At 46.6% G+C, this 18,029-nt stretch overlaps 1 protein-coding gene across 4 annotated transcripts in view; it reads right to left on the reverse strand.

The window, feature by feature from the left end:
* LOC130283871 (uncharacterized) overlaps window positions 1–18,029 on the reverse strand; it is a 417,906-nt gene that overhangs the window by 382,459 nt on the left and 17,418 nt on the right. For all 4 annotated transcript variants that reach the window (XM_056533499.1, XM_056533498.1, XM_056533496.1 and 1 more), the window contains exons 2-5: window positions 8,746–8,796; window positions 6,484–6,644; window positions 2,943–3,013; window positions 841–1,009 (exon numbers count right to left, since the gene is read on the reverse strand). In XM_056533499.1, coding sequence (XP_056389474.1) covers window positions 841–1,009; window positions 2,943–3,013; window positions 6,484–6,644; window positions 8,746–8,761 — 417 coding nt within the window. In that variant the 5' untranslated portion in view covers window positions 8,762–8,796. The remainder of the gene's footprint in view (window positions 1–840; window positions 1,010–2,942; window positions 3,014–6,483; window positions 6,645–8,745; window positions 8,797–18,029) is intronic.

The following is an 18,029-nucleotide window of genomic DNA, read 5'->3' on the forward strand; positions in this document are numbered from 1 at the left end:
CTGACTATCGGTGCCGGAGCCCCATTGCCAGCGCCGATAGCCAGGGGGAGAGAAGCGGCGCCAACAGCCAGGGGGAGAGAAGGGGCAGCGGCACCCATTGCCGGCGCCGCTGCCCCGTTGCCTCCCCCCATCCCCGGTGGCATAATAACCTGTTGCTATGCACGGCGCGGCGCACTGACCTCATGCGCTGCGCCGTGCAGCGCATAGCAACGACGCAGGGGACGCACGCCGGAGGCCTGCAGCAGCGCGGACCCGACCCCGGCAACAGGTAATTATGCCACCGGGGATGGGGGGAGGCAACGGGGCAGCGGCGCCGACAATGAGGGTGCGTGTGTGCGCGTGTATACCCCGATACAACCCCAGGAAAGGCAGGGGGAGAGAGGCCGTAGCTGCCCGCTTCTCTCCCCCTGCCTTTCCTGGGGTCTAGAGCCCTGCTGCTGCCCCTTCTCTCCCCCTGGCTGTCGGCGCCGCTTCTCTCCCCCTGGCTATCGGCGCCGGCAATGGGGCGCCGGCACCGATAGTCAGGGGGACAGAACGGGCAGCGGCGCCGATAGCCAGGGGGAGAGAAGGGCCGGCAGCAGGGCTCTAGACCCCAGGAAAGGCAGGGGGAGAGAAGCGGGCAGCGACGGCCTCTCTCCCCCTGCCTTTCCTGGGGGTGTATCGGCGTATAACACGCACATAGACTTTAGGCTAAAAATGTTAGCCTAAAAAGTGTGTTTTATACGCCGATAAATACGGTAATTCTGAACAGAACTACTAGTGTCCTACACTGAGAATGAAAACCGGTGGACAAATGGTGGAAATGGTGGTCAACAGTAAACAGACATGGACATGTTTTACCTCTTCAATGCTCCGTCCAGCTGAAGGTGTTTTAAGGTTACCCTGCAGGACACTCAGAATCCCTCTCTTGACATTGAGAGCCCATGTCTTTTCATCTAGCACTGGACAAATCTTTTGTATTTTCCCATCATGATATGAAAATTGCAGGGGATGCATTTCTAGAATGTTCCTGTTATCAACAAACAGGAAAAAACATTATTTAGCTAAATTGGTCTCAAGTACTTATAATAAAGCACAATATGATCACAGTGTATATCATCCCTACTTACAGTGTCTATTAGTCATTTATCTATCTATCTCTTATCTATCTCATATCTATCTATCTATCTCTCATATCTATATCTATCTATCTCATATCTATCTATATCTATCTATCTATCTCTCATATTTATATCTATCTATCTATCTCATATCTATCTATCTCCTATCTATCTATCTCATATCTATCTATCTATCTATCTATCTATCTATCTAGACAAAGAATAAGTCAGCCAGCACTTTAGCTGGTACCAAACTATTATATGGACCTGGCCTACAGGTGCACGCTACTAGGCTAGATATACAGCAACAGAAGAATGCAGCAGCACACTGCCAGCACAAGGATATAGGTGAAACATGAAAATGCAGTTAAAACATGGAGAGCTATACAGCTATGGTGTAATAGATGCAAATGTGAAACTATGAAATAGTGAGGCACTTAGCTCGCAAATTTGTCTCCGCCGGCGGTCAAATAGCTTGGACCGTCCCACCGCGATAAGGTGGCCTCATTGGGACGGACCCTACACTGTGAATATGCCTCTGTGTGAACAGTTCAGTAAGCATGGCAGGATCTGGAACATCCAAGACACCTTATATACACCTGATAGAGGTGGGTGGGGTGCAAGGCAAACATGGAGGTAGCCACTCCCCCATATGTGCAATACAGACAAAGAATAATTCTAGCCTAGTAGCGTGCACCTGCAGGCCAGGTCCATATAATAGTTTGGTATCAACTAAAGTGCTGGCTGACTTATGGCTACCTCCATGTTGGCCTTGCACCCCACCCACCTCTATCAGGTGTGTATATAAGGTGTCTTGGATGTTCCAGACCCTGCCATGCTTACTGAACTGTTCACACAGAGGCATATTCACAGTGTAGGGTCCGTCCCAATGAGGCCATCTTATCGCGGTGGGACGGTCCAAGCTATTTGACCGCCGGCGGAGACAAATTTGCAAGCTAAGTGCCTCACTATTTCATAGTTTCACATTTGCATCTATTACACCATAGCTGTATAGCTCTCCATGTTTTATCTGCATGTTCATGTTTCACCTATATCCTTGTGCTGGCAGTGTGCTGCTGCATTCTTCTGTTGCTGTATATCTATCTATCTATCTATCTATCTATCTCATATCTATCTATCTCATATCCATCTATCTATCTATCTATCTATCCCATATCTATCTATCTCATATCTATCTATCTCATATCTATCTATCTCATATCTATCTATCTATCTATCTCTAATCTATCTAGCTATCTATCTAGCTATCTATCTATCTCATATCTATCTATCTATCTATCTAGCTATCTATCTCATATCTATCTCATAACTATCTATCTCATATCTATCTCATATCTCTCTATCTCATATCTATCTATCTATCTCATATCTATCTATCTAGCTAGCTAGCTATCTCATATCTATCTATCTTATTGCATATGGCTCAGAAGGCTGTCTGGATTCCATATATACTTACTTATATAACAAATTGATAAAAACTAAAATGATGCACAACTTGGTTTGATTGTTGGATAATGTGTTTTCATTGGATAATGTATATTGTTTATACATGAGTATAGCCTTTACGTCTGTATGATGTATACATAAACGTGTATAGTTGCACGTGTTTTTATGTTTATAAGTGCACACGTGAATAAGTATTTCTATCATAGAATGTGTCCTCTGCTCACAAGGGGGCTCCATCCAATATTTAGCTTCTGGCAATTTTTAACCTTTCACCGTTCATATTCTACATTGACAATCCCAGAAATGAGTGTACGTTATAAGAATATAAAGCAGTCTGCAGTATAAATGTATAGAAATATTTGACTCTGTTATCACCTTAACTCATCAAACTCCTTCTCTGAACCTTGCTTTGATGTCACATTTGCCTTCAGGTGAGAATTCTGGATCTATAAAAAGGAAAATGAACATAACCCAGAATCTAGTCAGGAATATACTGCTACCACATAAACAATGTTATTAGTTAAATATTTAAATGCCTATATCGCTTGGGCAGGGCTTATATATACTGTATATATAATTCCCTTTTGCAGCTGCATAAATAAGGGTTCTAGATGTTTTAGAATTTTGGCTCCAAATGCACCAAAACTGTACCGCACAGCAATTGAGATACATTTATTATTTAAAGGGAATCTGTCAGCAGTACTACCTGCAGTAACCTGCTTATACAAGAGAATAGTGTAAGTGATGCTAAAGCTAATGCAGGTTACCTTATTTAATTCTGTTGCAATGTTCCCGAGAAAAATAGATAACTTTATTTAAAGAGAAAAATACATATATATCCCATTATGCAAATGCTGATCTTGGTGCACGGGGCGTTCCCGTTCTGCCCCGCTGGCTGGTCCCTGTAATCTGGCCTCTTCATACATATTCTTCTTCTGCTCTCCCTTATGGTGCTTTTAGGTGCATCATCCATGACCCCGGACCATGAGTGTGCATGCACCACTGCCCCGCTTGTGCTGGAGTACCCTGTGCAACAAGACCAGAATTTGCATACTTATATACTCATATATCTCTTTTTCTCTTTAAAAAAAAAGGTAGCCTGCATAGGATTCAGCATCACCCACACTATTATCCGGTATAAGTGGCTTATCAGGAAATGGAATGGCTCACCTTAAAGGGGTACTCTGCCCCTAGACACGTTGTCCCCTATCTAATCCCCCACGATCTCTCCTGCAGCACCCCCCGTTCTTCCTGTGTCGCCCGTCAACAGCCACAGAGCTATCTTCCAGAGAGATCGCAGGGGTCCCCAGCGACAGGACCCCGTGATCAGACATCTTATCCCCTATCCTTTGGATAGGGAATAAGATGTCTAGGGGCGGAGTACCCCTTTAAGGGTAGGGTCAAAGTGCCGTATTTTGCGGCATATTTTGCTACGTATTTGCTGCTTCATATTTTCTTGCCCATTGAAGTCAATGGGTAGCAAAATCAGCTGCAGAAAATACACAGAAAAATATGGAGCAAAATACGGCATATGTTACCTTACCACTAAAGGGACTCTGTGATGTGAGCAGATGTACCAAACTGGCATTATTTGTAGGTTGTCTAGTCTAAGCTTGCACTAAGTCTTACAGTGGTTCTGTACCTCATTGTAAGTTGTTTAGTTCTTCTAGCACATGATACAGTGGTCTTAGTTTGTATGAGCTATTTGGCAACCGAATTAGAAATTTAACCAAAACACAACTCTCCATCCATCTATGTGAGAGGACTATAACTCCTGTCAAAATCGTCTATGTAAAATTCACTGAACTCTTTAACCCCTTAACGACCACGGACATAAATGTACATCCTGGTTTGGCGGGACTTCGCGCACCAGGACATACATTTACGTCCTGTGTATGACTACGAGCATCGGAACGGTGTTCGCGTCATACACAGCAGGTTCCAGCTGCTAGCAGCAGCCGGGGACCCGCTGGTAATGGCCGACATCCACGATCGGGCGGATGTCCACCATTAACCCCTCAGATGCTTTGATCAATACTGATCACGGGATCTGCGGCAGTGCGGTAGTTTGAATGGATGATCGGATCACCCGCAGCGCTGCCGTGGTGATCCGATCATCCAGCATGGCGGCCGGAAGTCCCCTCACCTGGCTCCGGCCATCTCCCGGGGTCTTCTGCTCTGGTCTGAGATCGAGCAGACCAGAGCAGAAGATCACCGATTAAACTGATCAGTGCTATGTCCTATGCATAGCACTAAACAGTATTAGCAATCAAATGATTGCTATAGATAGTCCCCTATGGGGACATAAAAAGTGTAAAAAAAAAGTTGAAGATGTAAAAATAAAAAAAAGTGAAAAATCCCCTTCCCCAATAAAAATTGTCAGTTTTTCCCATTTTACCTCCAAAAAGCGTTAACTTTTTTTTTTATTAACATATTTGGTATCGCCGCGTGTGTAAATGTTCGAACTATCAAAATAGAATGTTAATGATCCCATATGGGGAATGGGGTAAACGTAAAAAATAAAAATAGTCCAAAAATGCAGCTTTTTTGTCACATTTCATTAAAAAAAAATTATAAAAAATTATCTAAAAGTTTTATATATGCAAATGTGGTATTGATAAAAATTAAAGATGATGGCGCAAAAAATGAGCCCTCATACCGCCCTATATACGGAAAAATTAAAAAGTTATAGGTGGTCAAAATAGGGCGATTTTAGATTAATGATTTTGTACAAAGAGTTTTAGATTTTTTTTAAGCAGTACAAAAATATAAAAGTATCTAGCCATGGGTATCATTTTAAACATATTGACCCACAGAATAAAGAACACATATAATTTTTACCGTAAAGTGTACAGTGTGAAAACAAAAGCCTCCAAAATGTGCTAAATTGTGGTTTTCATTTAAATATCCTCCCTAAAAAATTTTTGGGGGAGGTTTGCCGTACATTTTATAGTAAAATGAGAGGCTTCATTACAAAATACAATTGGTCACGCAAAAAACAAGCACTTATGTGGGTCTGTAGATGGAAATCTAAAAGAGTTATGGATTTTAGAATGCGAGGAGGAAAAAACGAAAACGCAAAAATAAAATTGGCCTGGTCCTTAAGGTTAAAATGGGCTTGGTCCTTAAAGGGTTAAATAGCCTCATGTGCACTGTGAAGCTACCTGTATGGAGCCTATACAGGGGCACAAGAAATCGCCATAGCACTCGAGAATGGAGTCATTGACACTCCATGTGCTGCCAAGGGGCAAGGTACATCTTCTCTTCTACATGTATTAAAGGGGTATTCCAGGCCAAAACTTTTTTTTATATATATATCAACTGGCACCGGAAAGTTAAACAGATTTGTAAATTACTTCTATTAAAAAATCTTAATCCTTCCAATAGTTATTAGCTTCTGAAGTTGAGTTGTTGTTTTCTGTCTAACTGTTCTCTGATGACTCACGTCCCGGGAGCTGTGCAGTTCCTATGGGGATATTCTCCCATCATGCACAGCTCCCGGGACGTGACATCATCATTGAGCAGTTAGACAGAAAACTTCAGAAGCTAATAACTATTGGAAGGATTAAGATTTTTTAATAGAAGTAATTTACAAATCTGTTTAACTTTCTGGAGCCAGTTGATATATATATGTATATATATATATATATATATATATATATATATATATATATATATATATAAAAAGATTTTGCCTGGAATACCCCTTTAAGGATATATCCTTATTTCAGCAAGGATTGGCCAATTTTATATAGGAAAATTGGCCAATCCTTGCTGAATAGTATTGTGCAGGATCATCCAAATAATAATAAAAAAGTGGTAGGAGGAGCTTCAAAGGGTGTCATTTCTGTTATGCCATGTCTACTATTGGATCAGAACACTGTATTATTTAATAAAAACAAAACGTAGCATCCACCTTTAAAAGCATATGACATTTCCCCATGACTTCTATCCTAACCAAGCATTCTAAAGTCAGAAGACTCTTGTCCGATGAAGTTCCTTGTAAAAATGTTTCAGTGACTGTAGAATAACTGTAGGTATAGCTGTATCCCTTCTGAAATGTCAGCTGACCGGTACCTAAAAAAACAGTATGTGTTAAGTAAAAGGAACAAAACAGTCACAATCATTCATCTTCTTCAATGGTAAATAGGTGAGGTTGTTAAAACACGTCCTTATTTTGTTGACCACGCCCCTTTTTCTGGATAACTACGCCCCTTTTTGGGGTTTGTAGGATTATTTTGGCGCAATGCACTACAAATTCTGGCACTTTCTTGCACAACCCAAAAAAAGCATGTCTGGTTTACAATAGTAAATTGGGGCTAGTGAGTATTAATAAAACACTTCCAAATTCAATATTTTTTCAATTAGACATTTGTTAGTGTTAGAAAAAAGTTAGGAAAAATGTTCATTGTGGGGGAATAAAAGTTACACTAAATGCAGATGTTATGGCTAGATCTGTAATTTATACAATAATTAATGTATACAAGGAAAGACGAAGGGCAGTGAAGCTCTACATGTGTGACTCATTTTTATGCCGACAACTTGGAATTGTCTTCAGATGTTTCATATAATGTGAAGCTGATGTGAAGGGTTTCATAGTTCTATTGTGCTATGTCGCCATATCATTCAGTACTCAAACAAATAAATAAATGAAAGGTTTAAAGGGGTACTCTGGTGCTAAGACATGTTATCCAAAGGATAGGTGATAAGATGCCTGATCGCGGGGGTCGCGCCGCTGGGGACCCCCGTGATCTTGCACGCAGCACCCTGTTATAATCAGTCCCCGAATCAGTTTGCTCCGGGTCTGATTACTGGCGATCACGGGGGCCGGAGCATTGTGACGTCATGGCCCCGCCGCCGTGTGATGTCACGCTCTGCCTCCTCAATGCAAGCCTATGGGAGGGGGCGTGACAGCTGTGAACGTCACGCTCCGCACCCTCAATGCAAGCCAATGGGGCGGGGCCATGACGTCACAATGCTCCGGCCCCGTGATCGCCAGTAATCAGAACCGGAGCGAACACGCTCCGGGGACTGATTATAACGGGGTGCTGCATGCAAGTTCACAGGGGTCCCCAGCGATGGGACCCCTTTCGTCCCCACCCTCTAGTAGTGAAACACTTAGAAAGGTTAAAGGAGTATTCCGGCCTTAGACAACTCCGTTCTCCGTTCAACCCCCAACACAGAATCCCAGCAGATAGGGGAGACGTGAATCCACAGTTAGGCCCCATTGTGACGCCATGCCCCCTCCATTCATGTCCATAGAAATGAATGGAGGGGGCGTGGCATGATGTAACAAGAGGGTGTGGCCATGATGTCACGTCTCGGTATGGGAAGAAGTGCCCGGCACAGAATGCCGGGGGCTGCACGGAGATTGTAGGGGTCCTAGCGGCGGGACTCCTGCGATCAGACATTTTATCCCCTATCCTTTGGATAGGAGATAAGATGTCCTAAGGCGGAATACCCCTTTAACAAGAATTAGTGATTAGAACATTGTTTCCCAACCGAGGTACATCCAGCTGTTGCAAAACTACAACTCCTAGCATGCCCAGACAGGTGAAACCTATTTACTAATTATACAACTTGTGAAGGCAATTGGTCACACCAGATCTTTGTTAGGGATTTTACAGCAAAAGGGGTTGAATATATATGTACTCAACACTTTTCAGATATTTATTGGTAAATCATTTTCAAGTCCATGTAATATTTCCCCTCCTCTTTCAAATACTGGACTATTTTGTGTTGGTTTATTACATAAAATCGAAATAAAATAAACGTGAATGTGTGGCTATACTATGACATAAAGTAGAAAAGTCCAAGGGGGTGAATATTTATGCAAGGCACTTTAGATCTCCCTTGTAAATCTTCTAATTGAAAAAGCAAAGGAACATGAGTATAATTATGGCCATATGAAAGCACTTACAACAGACAGGTTGAGCTTTATCTTCTTTAGTATGAGAACACCATATTGTAAGATGTTTTTATGGTCGTTGTAGCTGTTTACATCGTCTAACTCAATTAAGTAAAAGAGAATGCAACCGCCCACCGCGCTGTCAGCCCAGTTGCTTCCGCAAATAAGGTGATATTACAATATAATACATTACAATAATATCAGTAATATTGTCAGGTATAATAATATGATTATTGTCATTGGCATTACTAATAAATATTGTAATAATACCTGGACATTCTGACATACAAGGTCCCAAATCAGCTACATTTTCTGGTGCACCTATAAGAAAAAAAAATCTATTTAGGATATTTATTGCAAAAGCAAAAAGTAAAATATATTCAAATAGTAAAGTGAAGACAGTTTGCATAAATGTTAACCATTGTAACAAAGAATAGCTTAACCCCTTAAGAACGCAGGACGTAAATGTACGTCCTGGTGAGGTGGTACTTAACGCACCAGGACGTACATTTACGTCCTGTGCATAACCGCGGGCATCGGACAATGCCCGTGTCATGCGCGGCTGATCCCGCCTGCTGATCGCAGTCAGGGACCCGCCGGCAATGGCCGACGCCCGCGATCTCGCGGGCGTCCGCCATTAACCCCTCAGGTGCCGGGATCAATACAGATCCCGGCATCTGCGGCAGTTCGCCATTTAAATGTACGATCGGATCGCCCGCAGCGCTGCTGCGGGGATCCGATCATTCAGAACGCCGGACGGAGGTCCCCTCTCCTTCCTCCGTCCGGCTCCCGGCGTCTCCTGCTCTGGTCTGTGATCGAGCAGACCAGAGCAGGAGATGACCGATAATACTGATCTGTTCTATGTCCTATACATAGAACAGATCAGTATTAGCAATAATGGTATTGCTATGAATAGTCCCCTATGGGGACTATTCAAGTGTAAAAAAAATGTAAAAAAATGTAAAAGTAAAAGTAAAAAAAAAGTGAAAAATCCCCTCCCCCAATAAAAAAGTAAAACGTCCGTTTTTTCCTATTTTACCCCCAAAAAGCGTAAAAAACATTTTTTATATACATTTGGTATCGCCGCGTGCGTAAATGTCCGAACTATTAAAATAAAATGTTAATGATCCCGTACGGTGAACGGCGTGAACGAAAAAAAAAAGTCCAAAATTCCTACTTTTTTAATACATTTTATTGAAAAAAAAAATTATAAAAAATGTATTAAAAGTTTTTTATATGCAAATGTGGTATCAAAAAAAAGTACAGATCATGGCGCAAAAAATGAGCCCCCATACCGCCGCTTATACGGAAAAATAAAAAAGTTAGAGGTCATCAAAATAAAGGGATTATAAACGTACTAATTTGGTTAAAAAGTTTGTGATTTTTTTTAAGCGCAACAATAATATAAAAGTATATAATAATGGGTATCATTTTAATCGTATTGACCCTCAGAATAAAGAACACATGTCATTTTTACCATAAATTGTACGGCGTGAAAACAAAACCTTCCAAAATTAGCAAAATTGCGTTTTTCGTTTTAATTTCCCCACAAAAATAGTGTTTTTTGGTTGCGCCATACATTTTATGATATAATGAGTTATGTCATTACAAAGGACAACTGGTCTCGCAAAAAAAAAAACCCTCATACTAGTCTGTGGATGAAAATATAAAAGAGTTATGATTTTTAGAAGGCGAGGAGGAAAAAATTAAAACGTAAAAATTAAATTGTCTGAGTCCTTAAGGCCAAAATGGGCTGAGTCCTTAAGGGGTTAAAGGGGTACTCCGGTGGAAAAAAAAAGTTTTTTTTAAATCAACTGCTGCCAACAAGTTAAACAGATTTGTAAATTACTCCTACTTAAAAATCGTAATCCTTCCAGTACGTATAAGCTGCTGTATGCTTCAGAGGAAGTTCTTTTATTTTTGAATTTCTTTTCTATCTGACCACAGTGCTCTCTGCTGACACCTCTGTCCATGTCAGGAACTGTCCGGAGCAGGAGAAGTTTGCTATGGGGATTTGCTCCTACTTTGGACAGTTTCTGACATGGACAGAGGTGTCAGCAGAGAGCACTTCCTGTGGAACACAGCAGCTGTTGGGTGTGTCTCACTTCCAGAGTTGTCCAGAGAGAGAGGAGAGAAGGAGTTTTTTCCAGCAACCTTTTCCCCAGGAGGGTGGCAGACTCCTGGGAAGAGCCTCCTGCTATGGACCCACGGCCTTCCACCTCCCGTACTAGGCCGGCGGGGGGTGGGAGTGAGAGAGTTACGGCCGATTCCAAGGACGGGGTCAGAAGATCCAGCAGGCTCCGCAGTAATGTGGAGCCCACTCCCCCGTCCATCGCTGGAAACCGCAAGGCATACGGTAGGAAGATAACTGTTGTGTCTTCAGGGACTGTTTCTAATGTTACGGAACCCCAGCAATGGGGGGTGAAGGGACCCAGGGAGTCGCTTGCCACGTTTGGATCCCGCATGCAGGCAAAGCTGGTGGAATACGAACAGCTGGGAAAGAAGCTGAAAGTGTTAAGGGAGGATCTGAAGTTTGCCCGCTACCAGACAGATAACTCTGCCAAGGCCATGAGGGCTAAGTTTGCTGCTAGAGTGTGCGAGCTGAAGGCAGAGGAGCAGGAGGTGGTGAGAGCCCGAATGCAGATCATAGAGGGAGCGGGTATGTTTAAAGAAAAATTAAAAAACGAGGACCGCTATAAAATCATGCGGACCCCTGTGAAGGAGGAAGAGGATAGTCAGGGGGAGGAAGAACACCTGTGTGATACAGAGGAGAAGATGGAGGAAGGTGGTGAGGGAGATGGCGGCAGTGAGGGTGATGAGAGTGAGGGGGATGTGTGTGATACCCCGTGTACCCCTAAGACCTCTGTCACCCCAAGTGCAGAATATATTAACCCTGCCCAAGTCGCCTTACCAACCACCTCAGAGGAAAGCGACAGTAGTGATGGTGGTGACAGCGGCCCAGTTGGTGGGGGGCTCCTGCGGGCCATAGTGATGCAGGAGTCACCCACCCGTCTGGAAAATTTCAGTTTTGGCCAGGACCTGGGCCCTGAGGAGAATAAAAGGAAGAAAAAGAACAGGAGGAAGAAAAAGGCTGAGGAGCAAGTCATGTTTGTTTTCTCCCCTATCCAGCAGTCTGGGCCACCTGCGAAGTTGGTTCAGACTGCTGGGCCCCCCACCCTGCCAGATCCAGTTTCTGCTGTGGAACGGGACCAGCACGGGGGGTACAGTGCTGCATCCAACATGGCCGTGGGTGCTACAGTCACGCATCCTGCTGGTAGGGAAGAGCAGGATGGGTTAATGGTGGGTGTCCCTGGCATTGTTATCAGCTCTGCAGGGCACTCCCCTGAGAGGGGGGGGAGTGTCCAGGCACCGGGACCCGCTGCTGATCCCGTGCAGTCAGGCGCAGTGTGTGGCATGGACGCTGTAGGGATTTCCCCTGTGAGGGAGGAGGGTCCCTGCAAGTCAGTGGCAGGTGGAGGGGCAGAGGTGCGCTTGGAGGGGCAGCCTCGGCCTCGGGATGTGATGTCTGCGGTGACATCCCACATGGAGGAGGAATCAGCATCGCCGACAGAGATCCAGCTAAAGCCCGTCCTGGCCAGCCCAGAGGTAGTGGGTGAAGCAGCGGCTGATCCCAAAAACACTGCTAATAAAACCAAAAGCAATGTCACTACAAGGTGTGTGAATGATGGGAGTAGTAGTGCTGTGGATGAAAGGAGTGTATGTGGGAGTGATGGTGGAGTGAATGTGAGGAGTGGTAATGGAGTGAATAGGAGGAGTGGTAGTGGTGCAGATGGGAGGAGTGGTAGTGGAGTGAATGGGCGGGGTGGCAGTGATGCAGATGGGAGGAGTGGTAGTGGAGTGAGTGGTGGTGGTGGATTGAATGGGAGGAGTGGTGGTGGTGGTGCGGATGGGAGGAGTGGTAGTGGAGTGAATGGGCGGGGTGGTAGTGGAATGAGTGGGAGTGGTGCAGATGGGAGGAGTGATAGTGGAGTGAATGAGAGGAGTAGTAGTGGTGTGTATAATAGTGACGTTTGTGGCAGTGCAGGTGGTTTAGGTGGGGCCGTAGGGACAGGGTCTGGTCCGGCTGCCCCCTCGGTTGCCAGGAGTTATGCCAGCGTGGCGGCCGGGGGTTCAGTGGGATCTTTACCTCCTGTATCTGGTGACGGTCAGTTGCAACGGCGCCTCCTGGAGGCACTAAAGAGAGGAGAAAGGACGCTCCAGGTAGAGGGAAAGGAGATGGACCTATCTTTCTGGGTGGAGAGACATGGTCTGGGAGCATTCCGACAGAGAAATGGGGAGACTGTATGGTCCCTCCAGACACCCGGGCAGGAGGTAGGTCGCAGGAATGTGGCCCGTCTGGTCTGGAAAGGCGAAGATGCGTGCCCCCAAAGGGGCAAAGTGGTGGAGCTTCTCTTCCAGATGGGTTTCAGGGCTAGGGACATCTTTGCCCTGATCCACCCTTTCGGCTCCTCTGAGTTTGACGTCAGCTTTGTTAGGCCGGAGGGACTAGATCTCTTCTGGTCTAATTATGAGCTGGTGAAAAACGAGCCCGGATGGCGAGATTTCGCTGTAAAAGCGGTATCTCGCCAGAGTATGGTAAAGAAAGTGACCGTTTTGACCCGTAACGAGTCACTTTCTTGTTATGACATTATGACCTGGCTGGGCAGGTACGGGGAGGTGACGGACATCCCCCGGAAAAACTTTGATGAGCACAATATATGGTCTGGGGCCTGGACGTTTTCCGTCCGTCTCAGGCGTTCCGGGAACACTGTCACCCACATTCCTTCGGCCGCCTTCCTGGGACGCGACAGAATTCAGATCTTCTACCAGGGGCAGCCGAAGCTGTGTCACAGGTGTGGTGACCCAAACCACTTTAGTGCCAACTGCACTCAGCAGATATGCGCCCTCTGCTGTGGGGTGGGTCACCTGGCGGCCACCTGTGGGCAGATTCGGTGTAACTTGTGTGGTGACTTAGGTCACCCGTTCAGCCGGTGTCCGCGCTCGTTCTCTAATGCTGTGACCGCCCCGTCTGGGGAAAGCCTAACAGTTGCCCCGGCGGGGGAGGGGACCAGTGGAGGAGAGGGGGCACCAAAGCCAGTGAAGGAAAAACATAAGACCCCCTCTATGCGGAGGCGAGAGGAGAAGCGCAGGTTGGAGAGGGCCCTTGAGAATGCCCAGGTGCCAGGGGTAGCTCGGGGTCCCACTCCAGACACTGGCTCAGAAGGAGGTCAGAATAACTCTGAGGCTTTGGGTGAGGCCAAACTGGACGAGGAGATAGGGAGACTGCGTAGGGAAGAAGGTCAAGATGCTCCTTCCTCCAGTCATACCTCTGAATCCGAAACTGTGGATGAGGAGGAGGAGGAGGGGCAGACAGTAAATGGTGGCCAGAAAAAGAAGAGGAGGAAGAAGTGTAAGAGTAAGGTGGCGCCGTCCTCCTCTTCAATTGTAGCCTCAGACCATAGAAGGAACAACTCAGTCTCTGACCCTCTGATCGTCCTTTCGAATCGATATGAGGCCCTCGGGGATACCATCTCCCCTCCTCTTCTCGAGGGTCAAGAGGCAGTGCGGCCTCCAGGAGGTACCGAGCCTCCTTCCTCTGGGGCAGTTTCCTCAGGGGGAGAGGTAACACCAGATGCTGGAGGTAAAGATCCTGGGATGGATATGTCCCAGAGTTTAAAAAGAAGTAAAGGGTCTTCCTCTGATTCTGATGGGGGTGGAGGGAAGGAGAGGAAGAAGGTTTAAGGGGTGAGGCCATCTAACTCAATCACCCATGATGGCGGCACTCACCCCACTGACGCTGGCATCTATTAACTGTGCCAGTATAAAGTCAGATACGGCTAGATTTGCAGCCTTTGATTTTCTCGGCCGTGTTGAAGCCGACATTTTCTTTTTACAAGAGACCAGGTTGTCAGATCTTGCCTCTCTGGCAAAAGCCAGGAGAGAGTGGAGGCGCGGTCCCTCCCACTGGTCTCTTGCGGCTGAGCCGTATAGTGGGGTGGCGGTCTTTTTTTCCGCTCCTGTTGAATGCAGACGGGTTATTGAGCTAGAAATGGGGAGGTGCCTGATCATTGATGTCTTCATGAAGGGACAAGAGCTCCGGCTCATTAACATCTACGCCCCGCAAACTAAGCGGGGCCGTAAAGATCTCTTTATGAGGATTAAGCCCTTTCTTTTTACGAGTCGGCAGGTGATCTTTGGAGGGGACTTCAATAATGTCACGAGGTCCCAGGATAGGAGAGGCTCCAATGGTCCACTGACTTGCGATAGTGTGGCACTAATTAGCATAACTAGAGAAGCTCGCCTAGAGGACGCCCACATCCGGAGCCCCTCGGGCCACGCGGGTTTCACCTATCATCAAGGTAGCCGCAGGTCTAGAATAGACAGGTTTTATTTAAAGGAGGAAGCTGTCTCTTCCGCAGTGTCCGTGGTTGAGGTGGAGTTCTCCGATCACTGTATGATTTTGTTTTCCCTGAATGTTTCAGAGACCCCCCGGATGGGTAAAGGTTATTGGAAGCTGAATTCGTCCCTCCTGGTGGAAGCGGAGGTAAGACAGTCCTTTGAGGATTTTCTTCAGAGTCAGGTACCTTTACTGGATCTTTGTAGTAATAAGCTAGAGTGGTGGGAGATATTCAAGAAGCGGGTTGCGGGGTTCTTCCGCCAGCTCTCGAGCCTTAGGTCCCTGAACAGGTATCGCTTGTATCAGGGTCTGAGGAGGAAACTCGAGCTTCTTGTCTCGACTGGAGGTAGCCGAGAGGATATCTCCAGAGTGAAATCCTTGCTGATGAGGTGTCAGTACGATAGGCACGCATCTTTGGTTTTTGAGAGGGATTTCGGGAAGTACCGCTCGCCCGACCCTTACAGAAACTGTAAGATGTCAGTGAGTAGTAAAGTCATTTCAGGACTGATCGATAGTACAGGATCTCTGAATCGGTCCAGATCGGGGATCTTGGAGGTCGTCAGATCCTTCTACTCGCACCTCTTGGGAAGGAAGGATCTAGATCGAGACGGAATGTCGGTTTTCCTGGCTGAAACCTTTCCTGAGCCAGGGGTAGACCCCTCTCTTGATGTTTTGGCAGAAGAAATCAGGGAAGAGGAAGTGAGACTGGCGATCGAGGGGCTTGCCCCTAAGAAGTCGCCAGGTCCGGATGGCTTAACATCCGAGTGGTACAGGACCTTTAAGGAGTCTTTAGCTCCCCTCTTGACTGAGGTATTCAATGAGTGTCTCTCCTCGGGCACTCTGCCGAAGTCAATGAGGAGGTCAGCCCTGATTCTCCTGTCAAAGGGTAAAGATCCTAGCCGGATTGAGAATTGGAGGCCCATAGCTCTTCTCAATACGGACAGGAAGCTTCTGGCCAAGATACTGTTTAATCGGCTGGTGAAGTTTGCACCCCGGCTCCTTTCGGGGGCCCAGCACTGCTCTGTTCCAGGCCGAGGCACCTTAAGTGCTGTCCTCAGTGTCAGGGAGGCAGTGGAGCTGAGTAGTGCGGGTCTCTGGAAGGGGTACATGCTGTCCTTGGATCAGGCCAAAGCATTTGATCGGGTGAACCATGACTACCTCTGGTCCGTCCTACTGAGATATGGCTTACCAAGTACTTTTGTTAATTGGCTTAAGATCTTGTATGCAGGGGCAGAGAGTTTCCCGCTTGTGAACGGTTGGTCTGGCCGCTCTTTTGAGGTGGGGTCCGGAGTCCGTCAGGGTTGTCCTTTGAGCCCGCTTTTATACGTGTTTGCGATCGATCCCTTCGTCCGGAGGGTAGATTGTGGGCCGTTGGCGGGAGTCGGGATGAGTCTGGCGGAGCTGGATGTCGCCCAGAGAGTGGTGGCATACGCTGATGATGTCACCATTTTCGTGTCCTCGAGAGAGGAGGTCGATGTGGTGATGTCAGAAGTGGACCGCTACTCTGAGGCATCCGGGTCTAAGATCAACCGGGATAAGTGTGAGAGTCTCTGGCTGGGAGGGGGAGATCCCACGTTTGATCTCCCGGACACCCTTCCAGGGCCCCAAGAGTCAGCAAAAGTTTTGGGCATCACTTTCGGCCAGGATGATTATCCCACCAAAAACTGGGATGGTAAGCTCCAGGATGCCGCTCAGAAGGTGGACCAATGGAAGGGTTGGTCCATGACCCTCAGGGAAAGGGTACACCTGATCAAATCGTACCTGCTCCCCTTGTTTATCTATCTGGGCAGTGTATGTATCTTGCCAGAGGCTTACTACACTAGGATCTACAGCCTGTTTTTCCAACTGTTATGGGGGAACAGGATGAACCTAGTCAAGAGGGAGGTTACGTACCGCACGAGGAGACTAGGGGGTTTATCTATGGTAAATCCTGTGGTGTTCTTAACAAACACCTTCTTGAAAGCTAACATCTCAAACCTCTGGTCAGAGAGGGCTCCTCCGTGGGTAATCTCCTGCAGGGAATGGTTTCGGCCTTTCTTCCAGGAATGGGAGACAGGAGGGCAAGTGAAGGACCTCCGTACGCCACACGGATATCTTCCGGCTTATGCTACCCCAACTCTGAAGGCGATACGTCGGTGGGGTCTGGGAGTGTGGGAGATCAGGACCCAGTCAAGGCAGTTCCTTGACAAACGGGTTCTGTTGACCCACTTCCAGAAGCCTCTGGCGCTCAGGGACTGCCCAGGTCGGGATCTGAGGGTGGGGTTGTACCTTTTAAACATGAAAAGGATCCCCCAGAAGTTTTGGGACTTGGCCTGGCGCTGCTTTCAGGGGAAGCTATATGTGAGGGACAATTTGAAGTGTAGGAGCTCTGATGACCGGGGATGTCCCAGAGAAGAGTGCGAGGACATGCTGGAAAGCATGGACCACTTCCTGCTTCATTGTCCCTTTAATATAGGGGTCTACAACCGGGTGGGTGCTTCCATTGGCTGGAGTCAACTTGCCGGCCTTACCTATCCGGAGTGGGCTTATGGGGCATTCAGGAACCTGGGTGGCCGAGACCAGGGCACTTTATTTGTAGTCAGCTTAGTAGTTAGGTACTACACGTGGAACGCACGGTGTCTAGTATCTACACAGCGGAAAGTCCTCTCCGAGGTGGAGGTCTGTAGGAACATCACCGGTGACCTCGGGAAGATCAGGTCTTTGGAGTATGGCAGTCTTGGTACCAGCAGGGCTTCTCTCCTGTGGAGAGGTTTTTCATTTGATGTGCCCTAGGTACTAGACCTCTTGGGTAGAGTACCCCTTTTTCTGGTTAGGGATAGCAATGTAGGGACAGAGAGAGGGTGAGTGCAGGGTCAGTTTGTTGAAGGGATAACAGTAGGGTGAGTCGTAGGGAAAAGTTAGTGGAGAGAGTTTATAAAGTAACATCAGGATTGCCATCCTTCTTCCTGGTGGTGGGCTATGCATGTACACCCTAGTCTTTTTGTTTTGTTTTCAGAATATGGATTGCGTAAAGGGCTTACAGGCGACCGAACTTGGGCCTAAGGTGGGTTGTATTGTTTTGTATATGTTATGTTATGAAGTTGTATTTGTATAGTTGGTTTGGGTATAGATTAGGTTGGGTGGGGGAATTGGTGGGTTGGTGGATGTTTGGAGGGGC

Source organism: Hyla sarda, chromosome 8 (genome assembly GCF_029499605.1).
Source record: "Hyla sarda isolate aHylSar1 chromosome 8, aHylSar1.hap1, whole genome shotgun sequence".
Lineage (NCBI taxonomy): Eukaryota > Metazoa > Chordata > Amphibia > Anura > Hylidae > Hyla > Hyla sarda.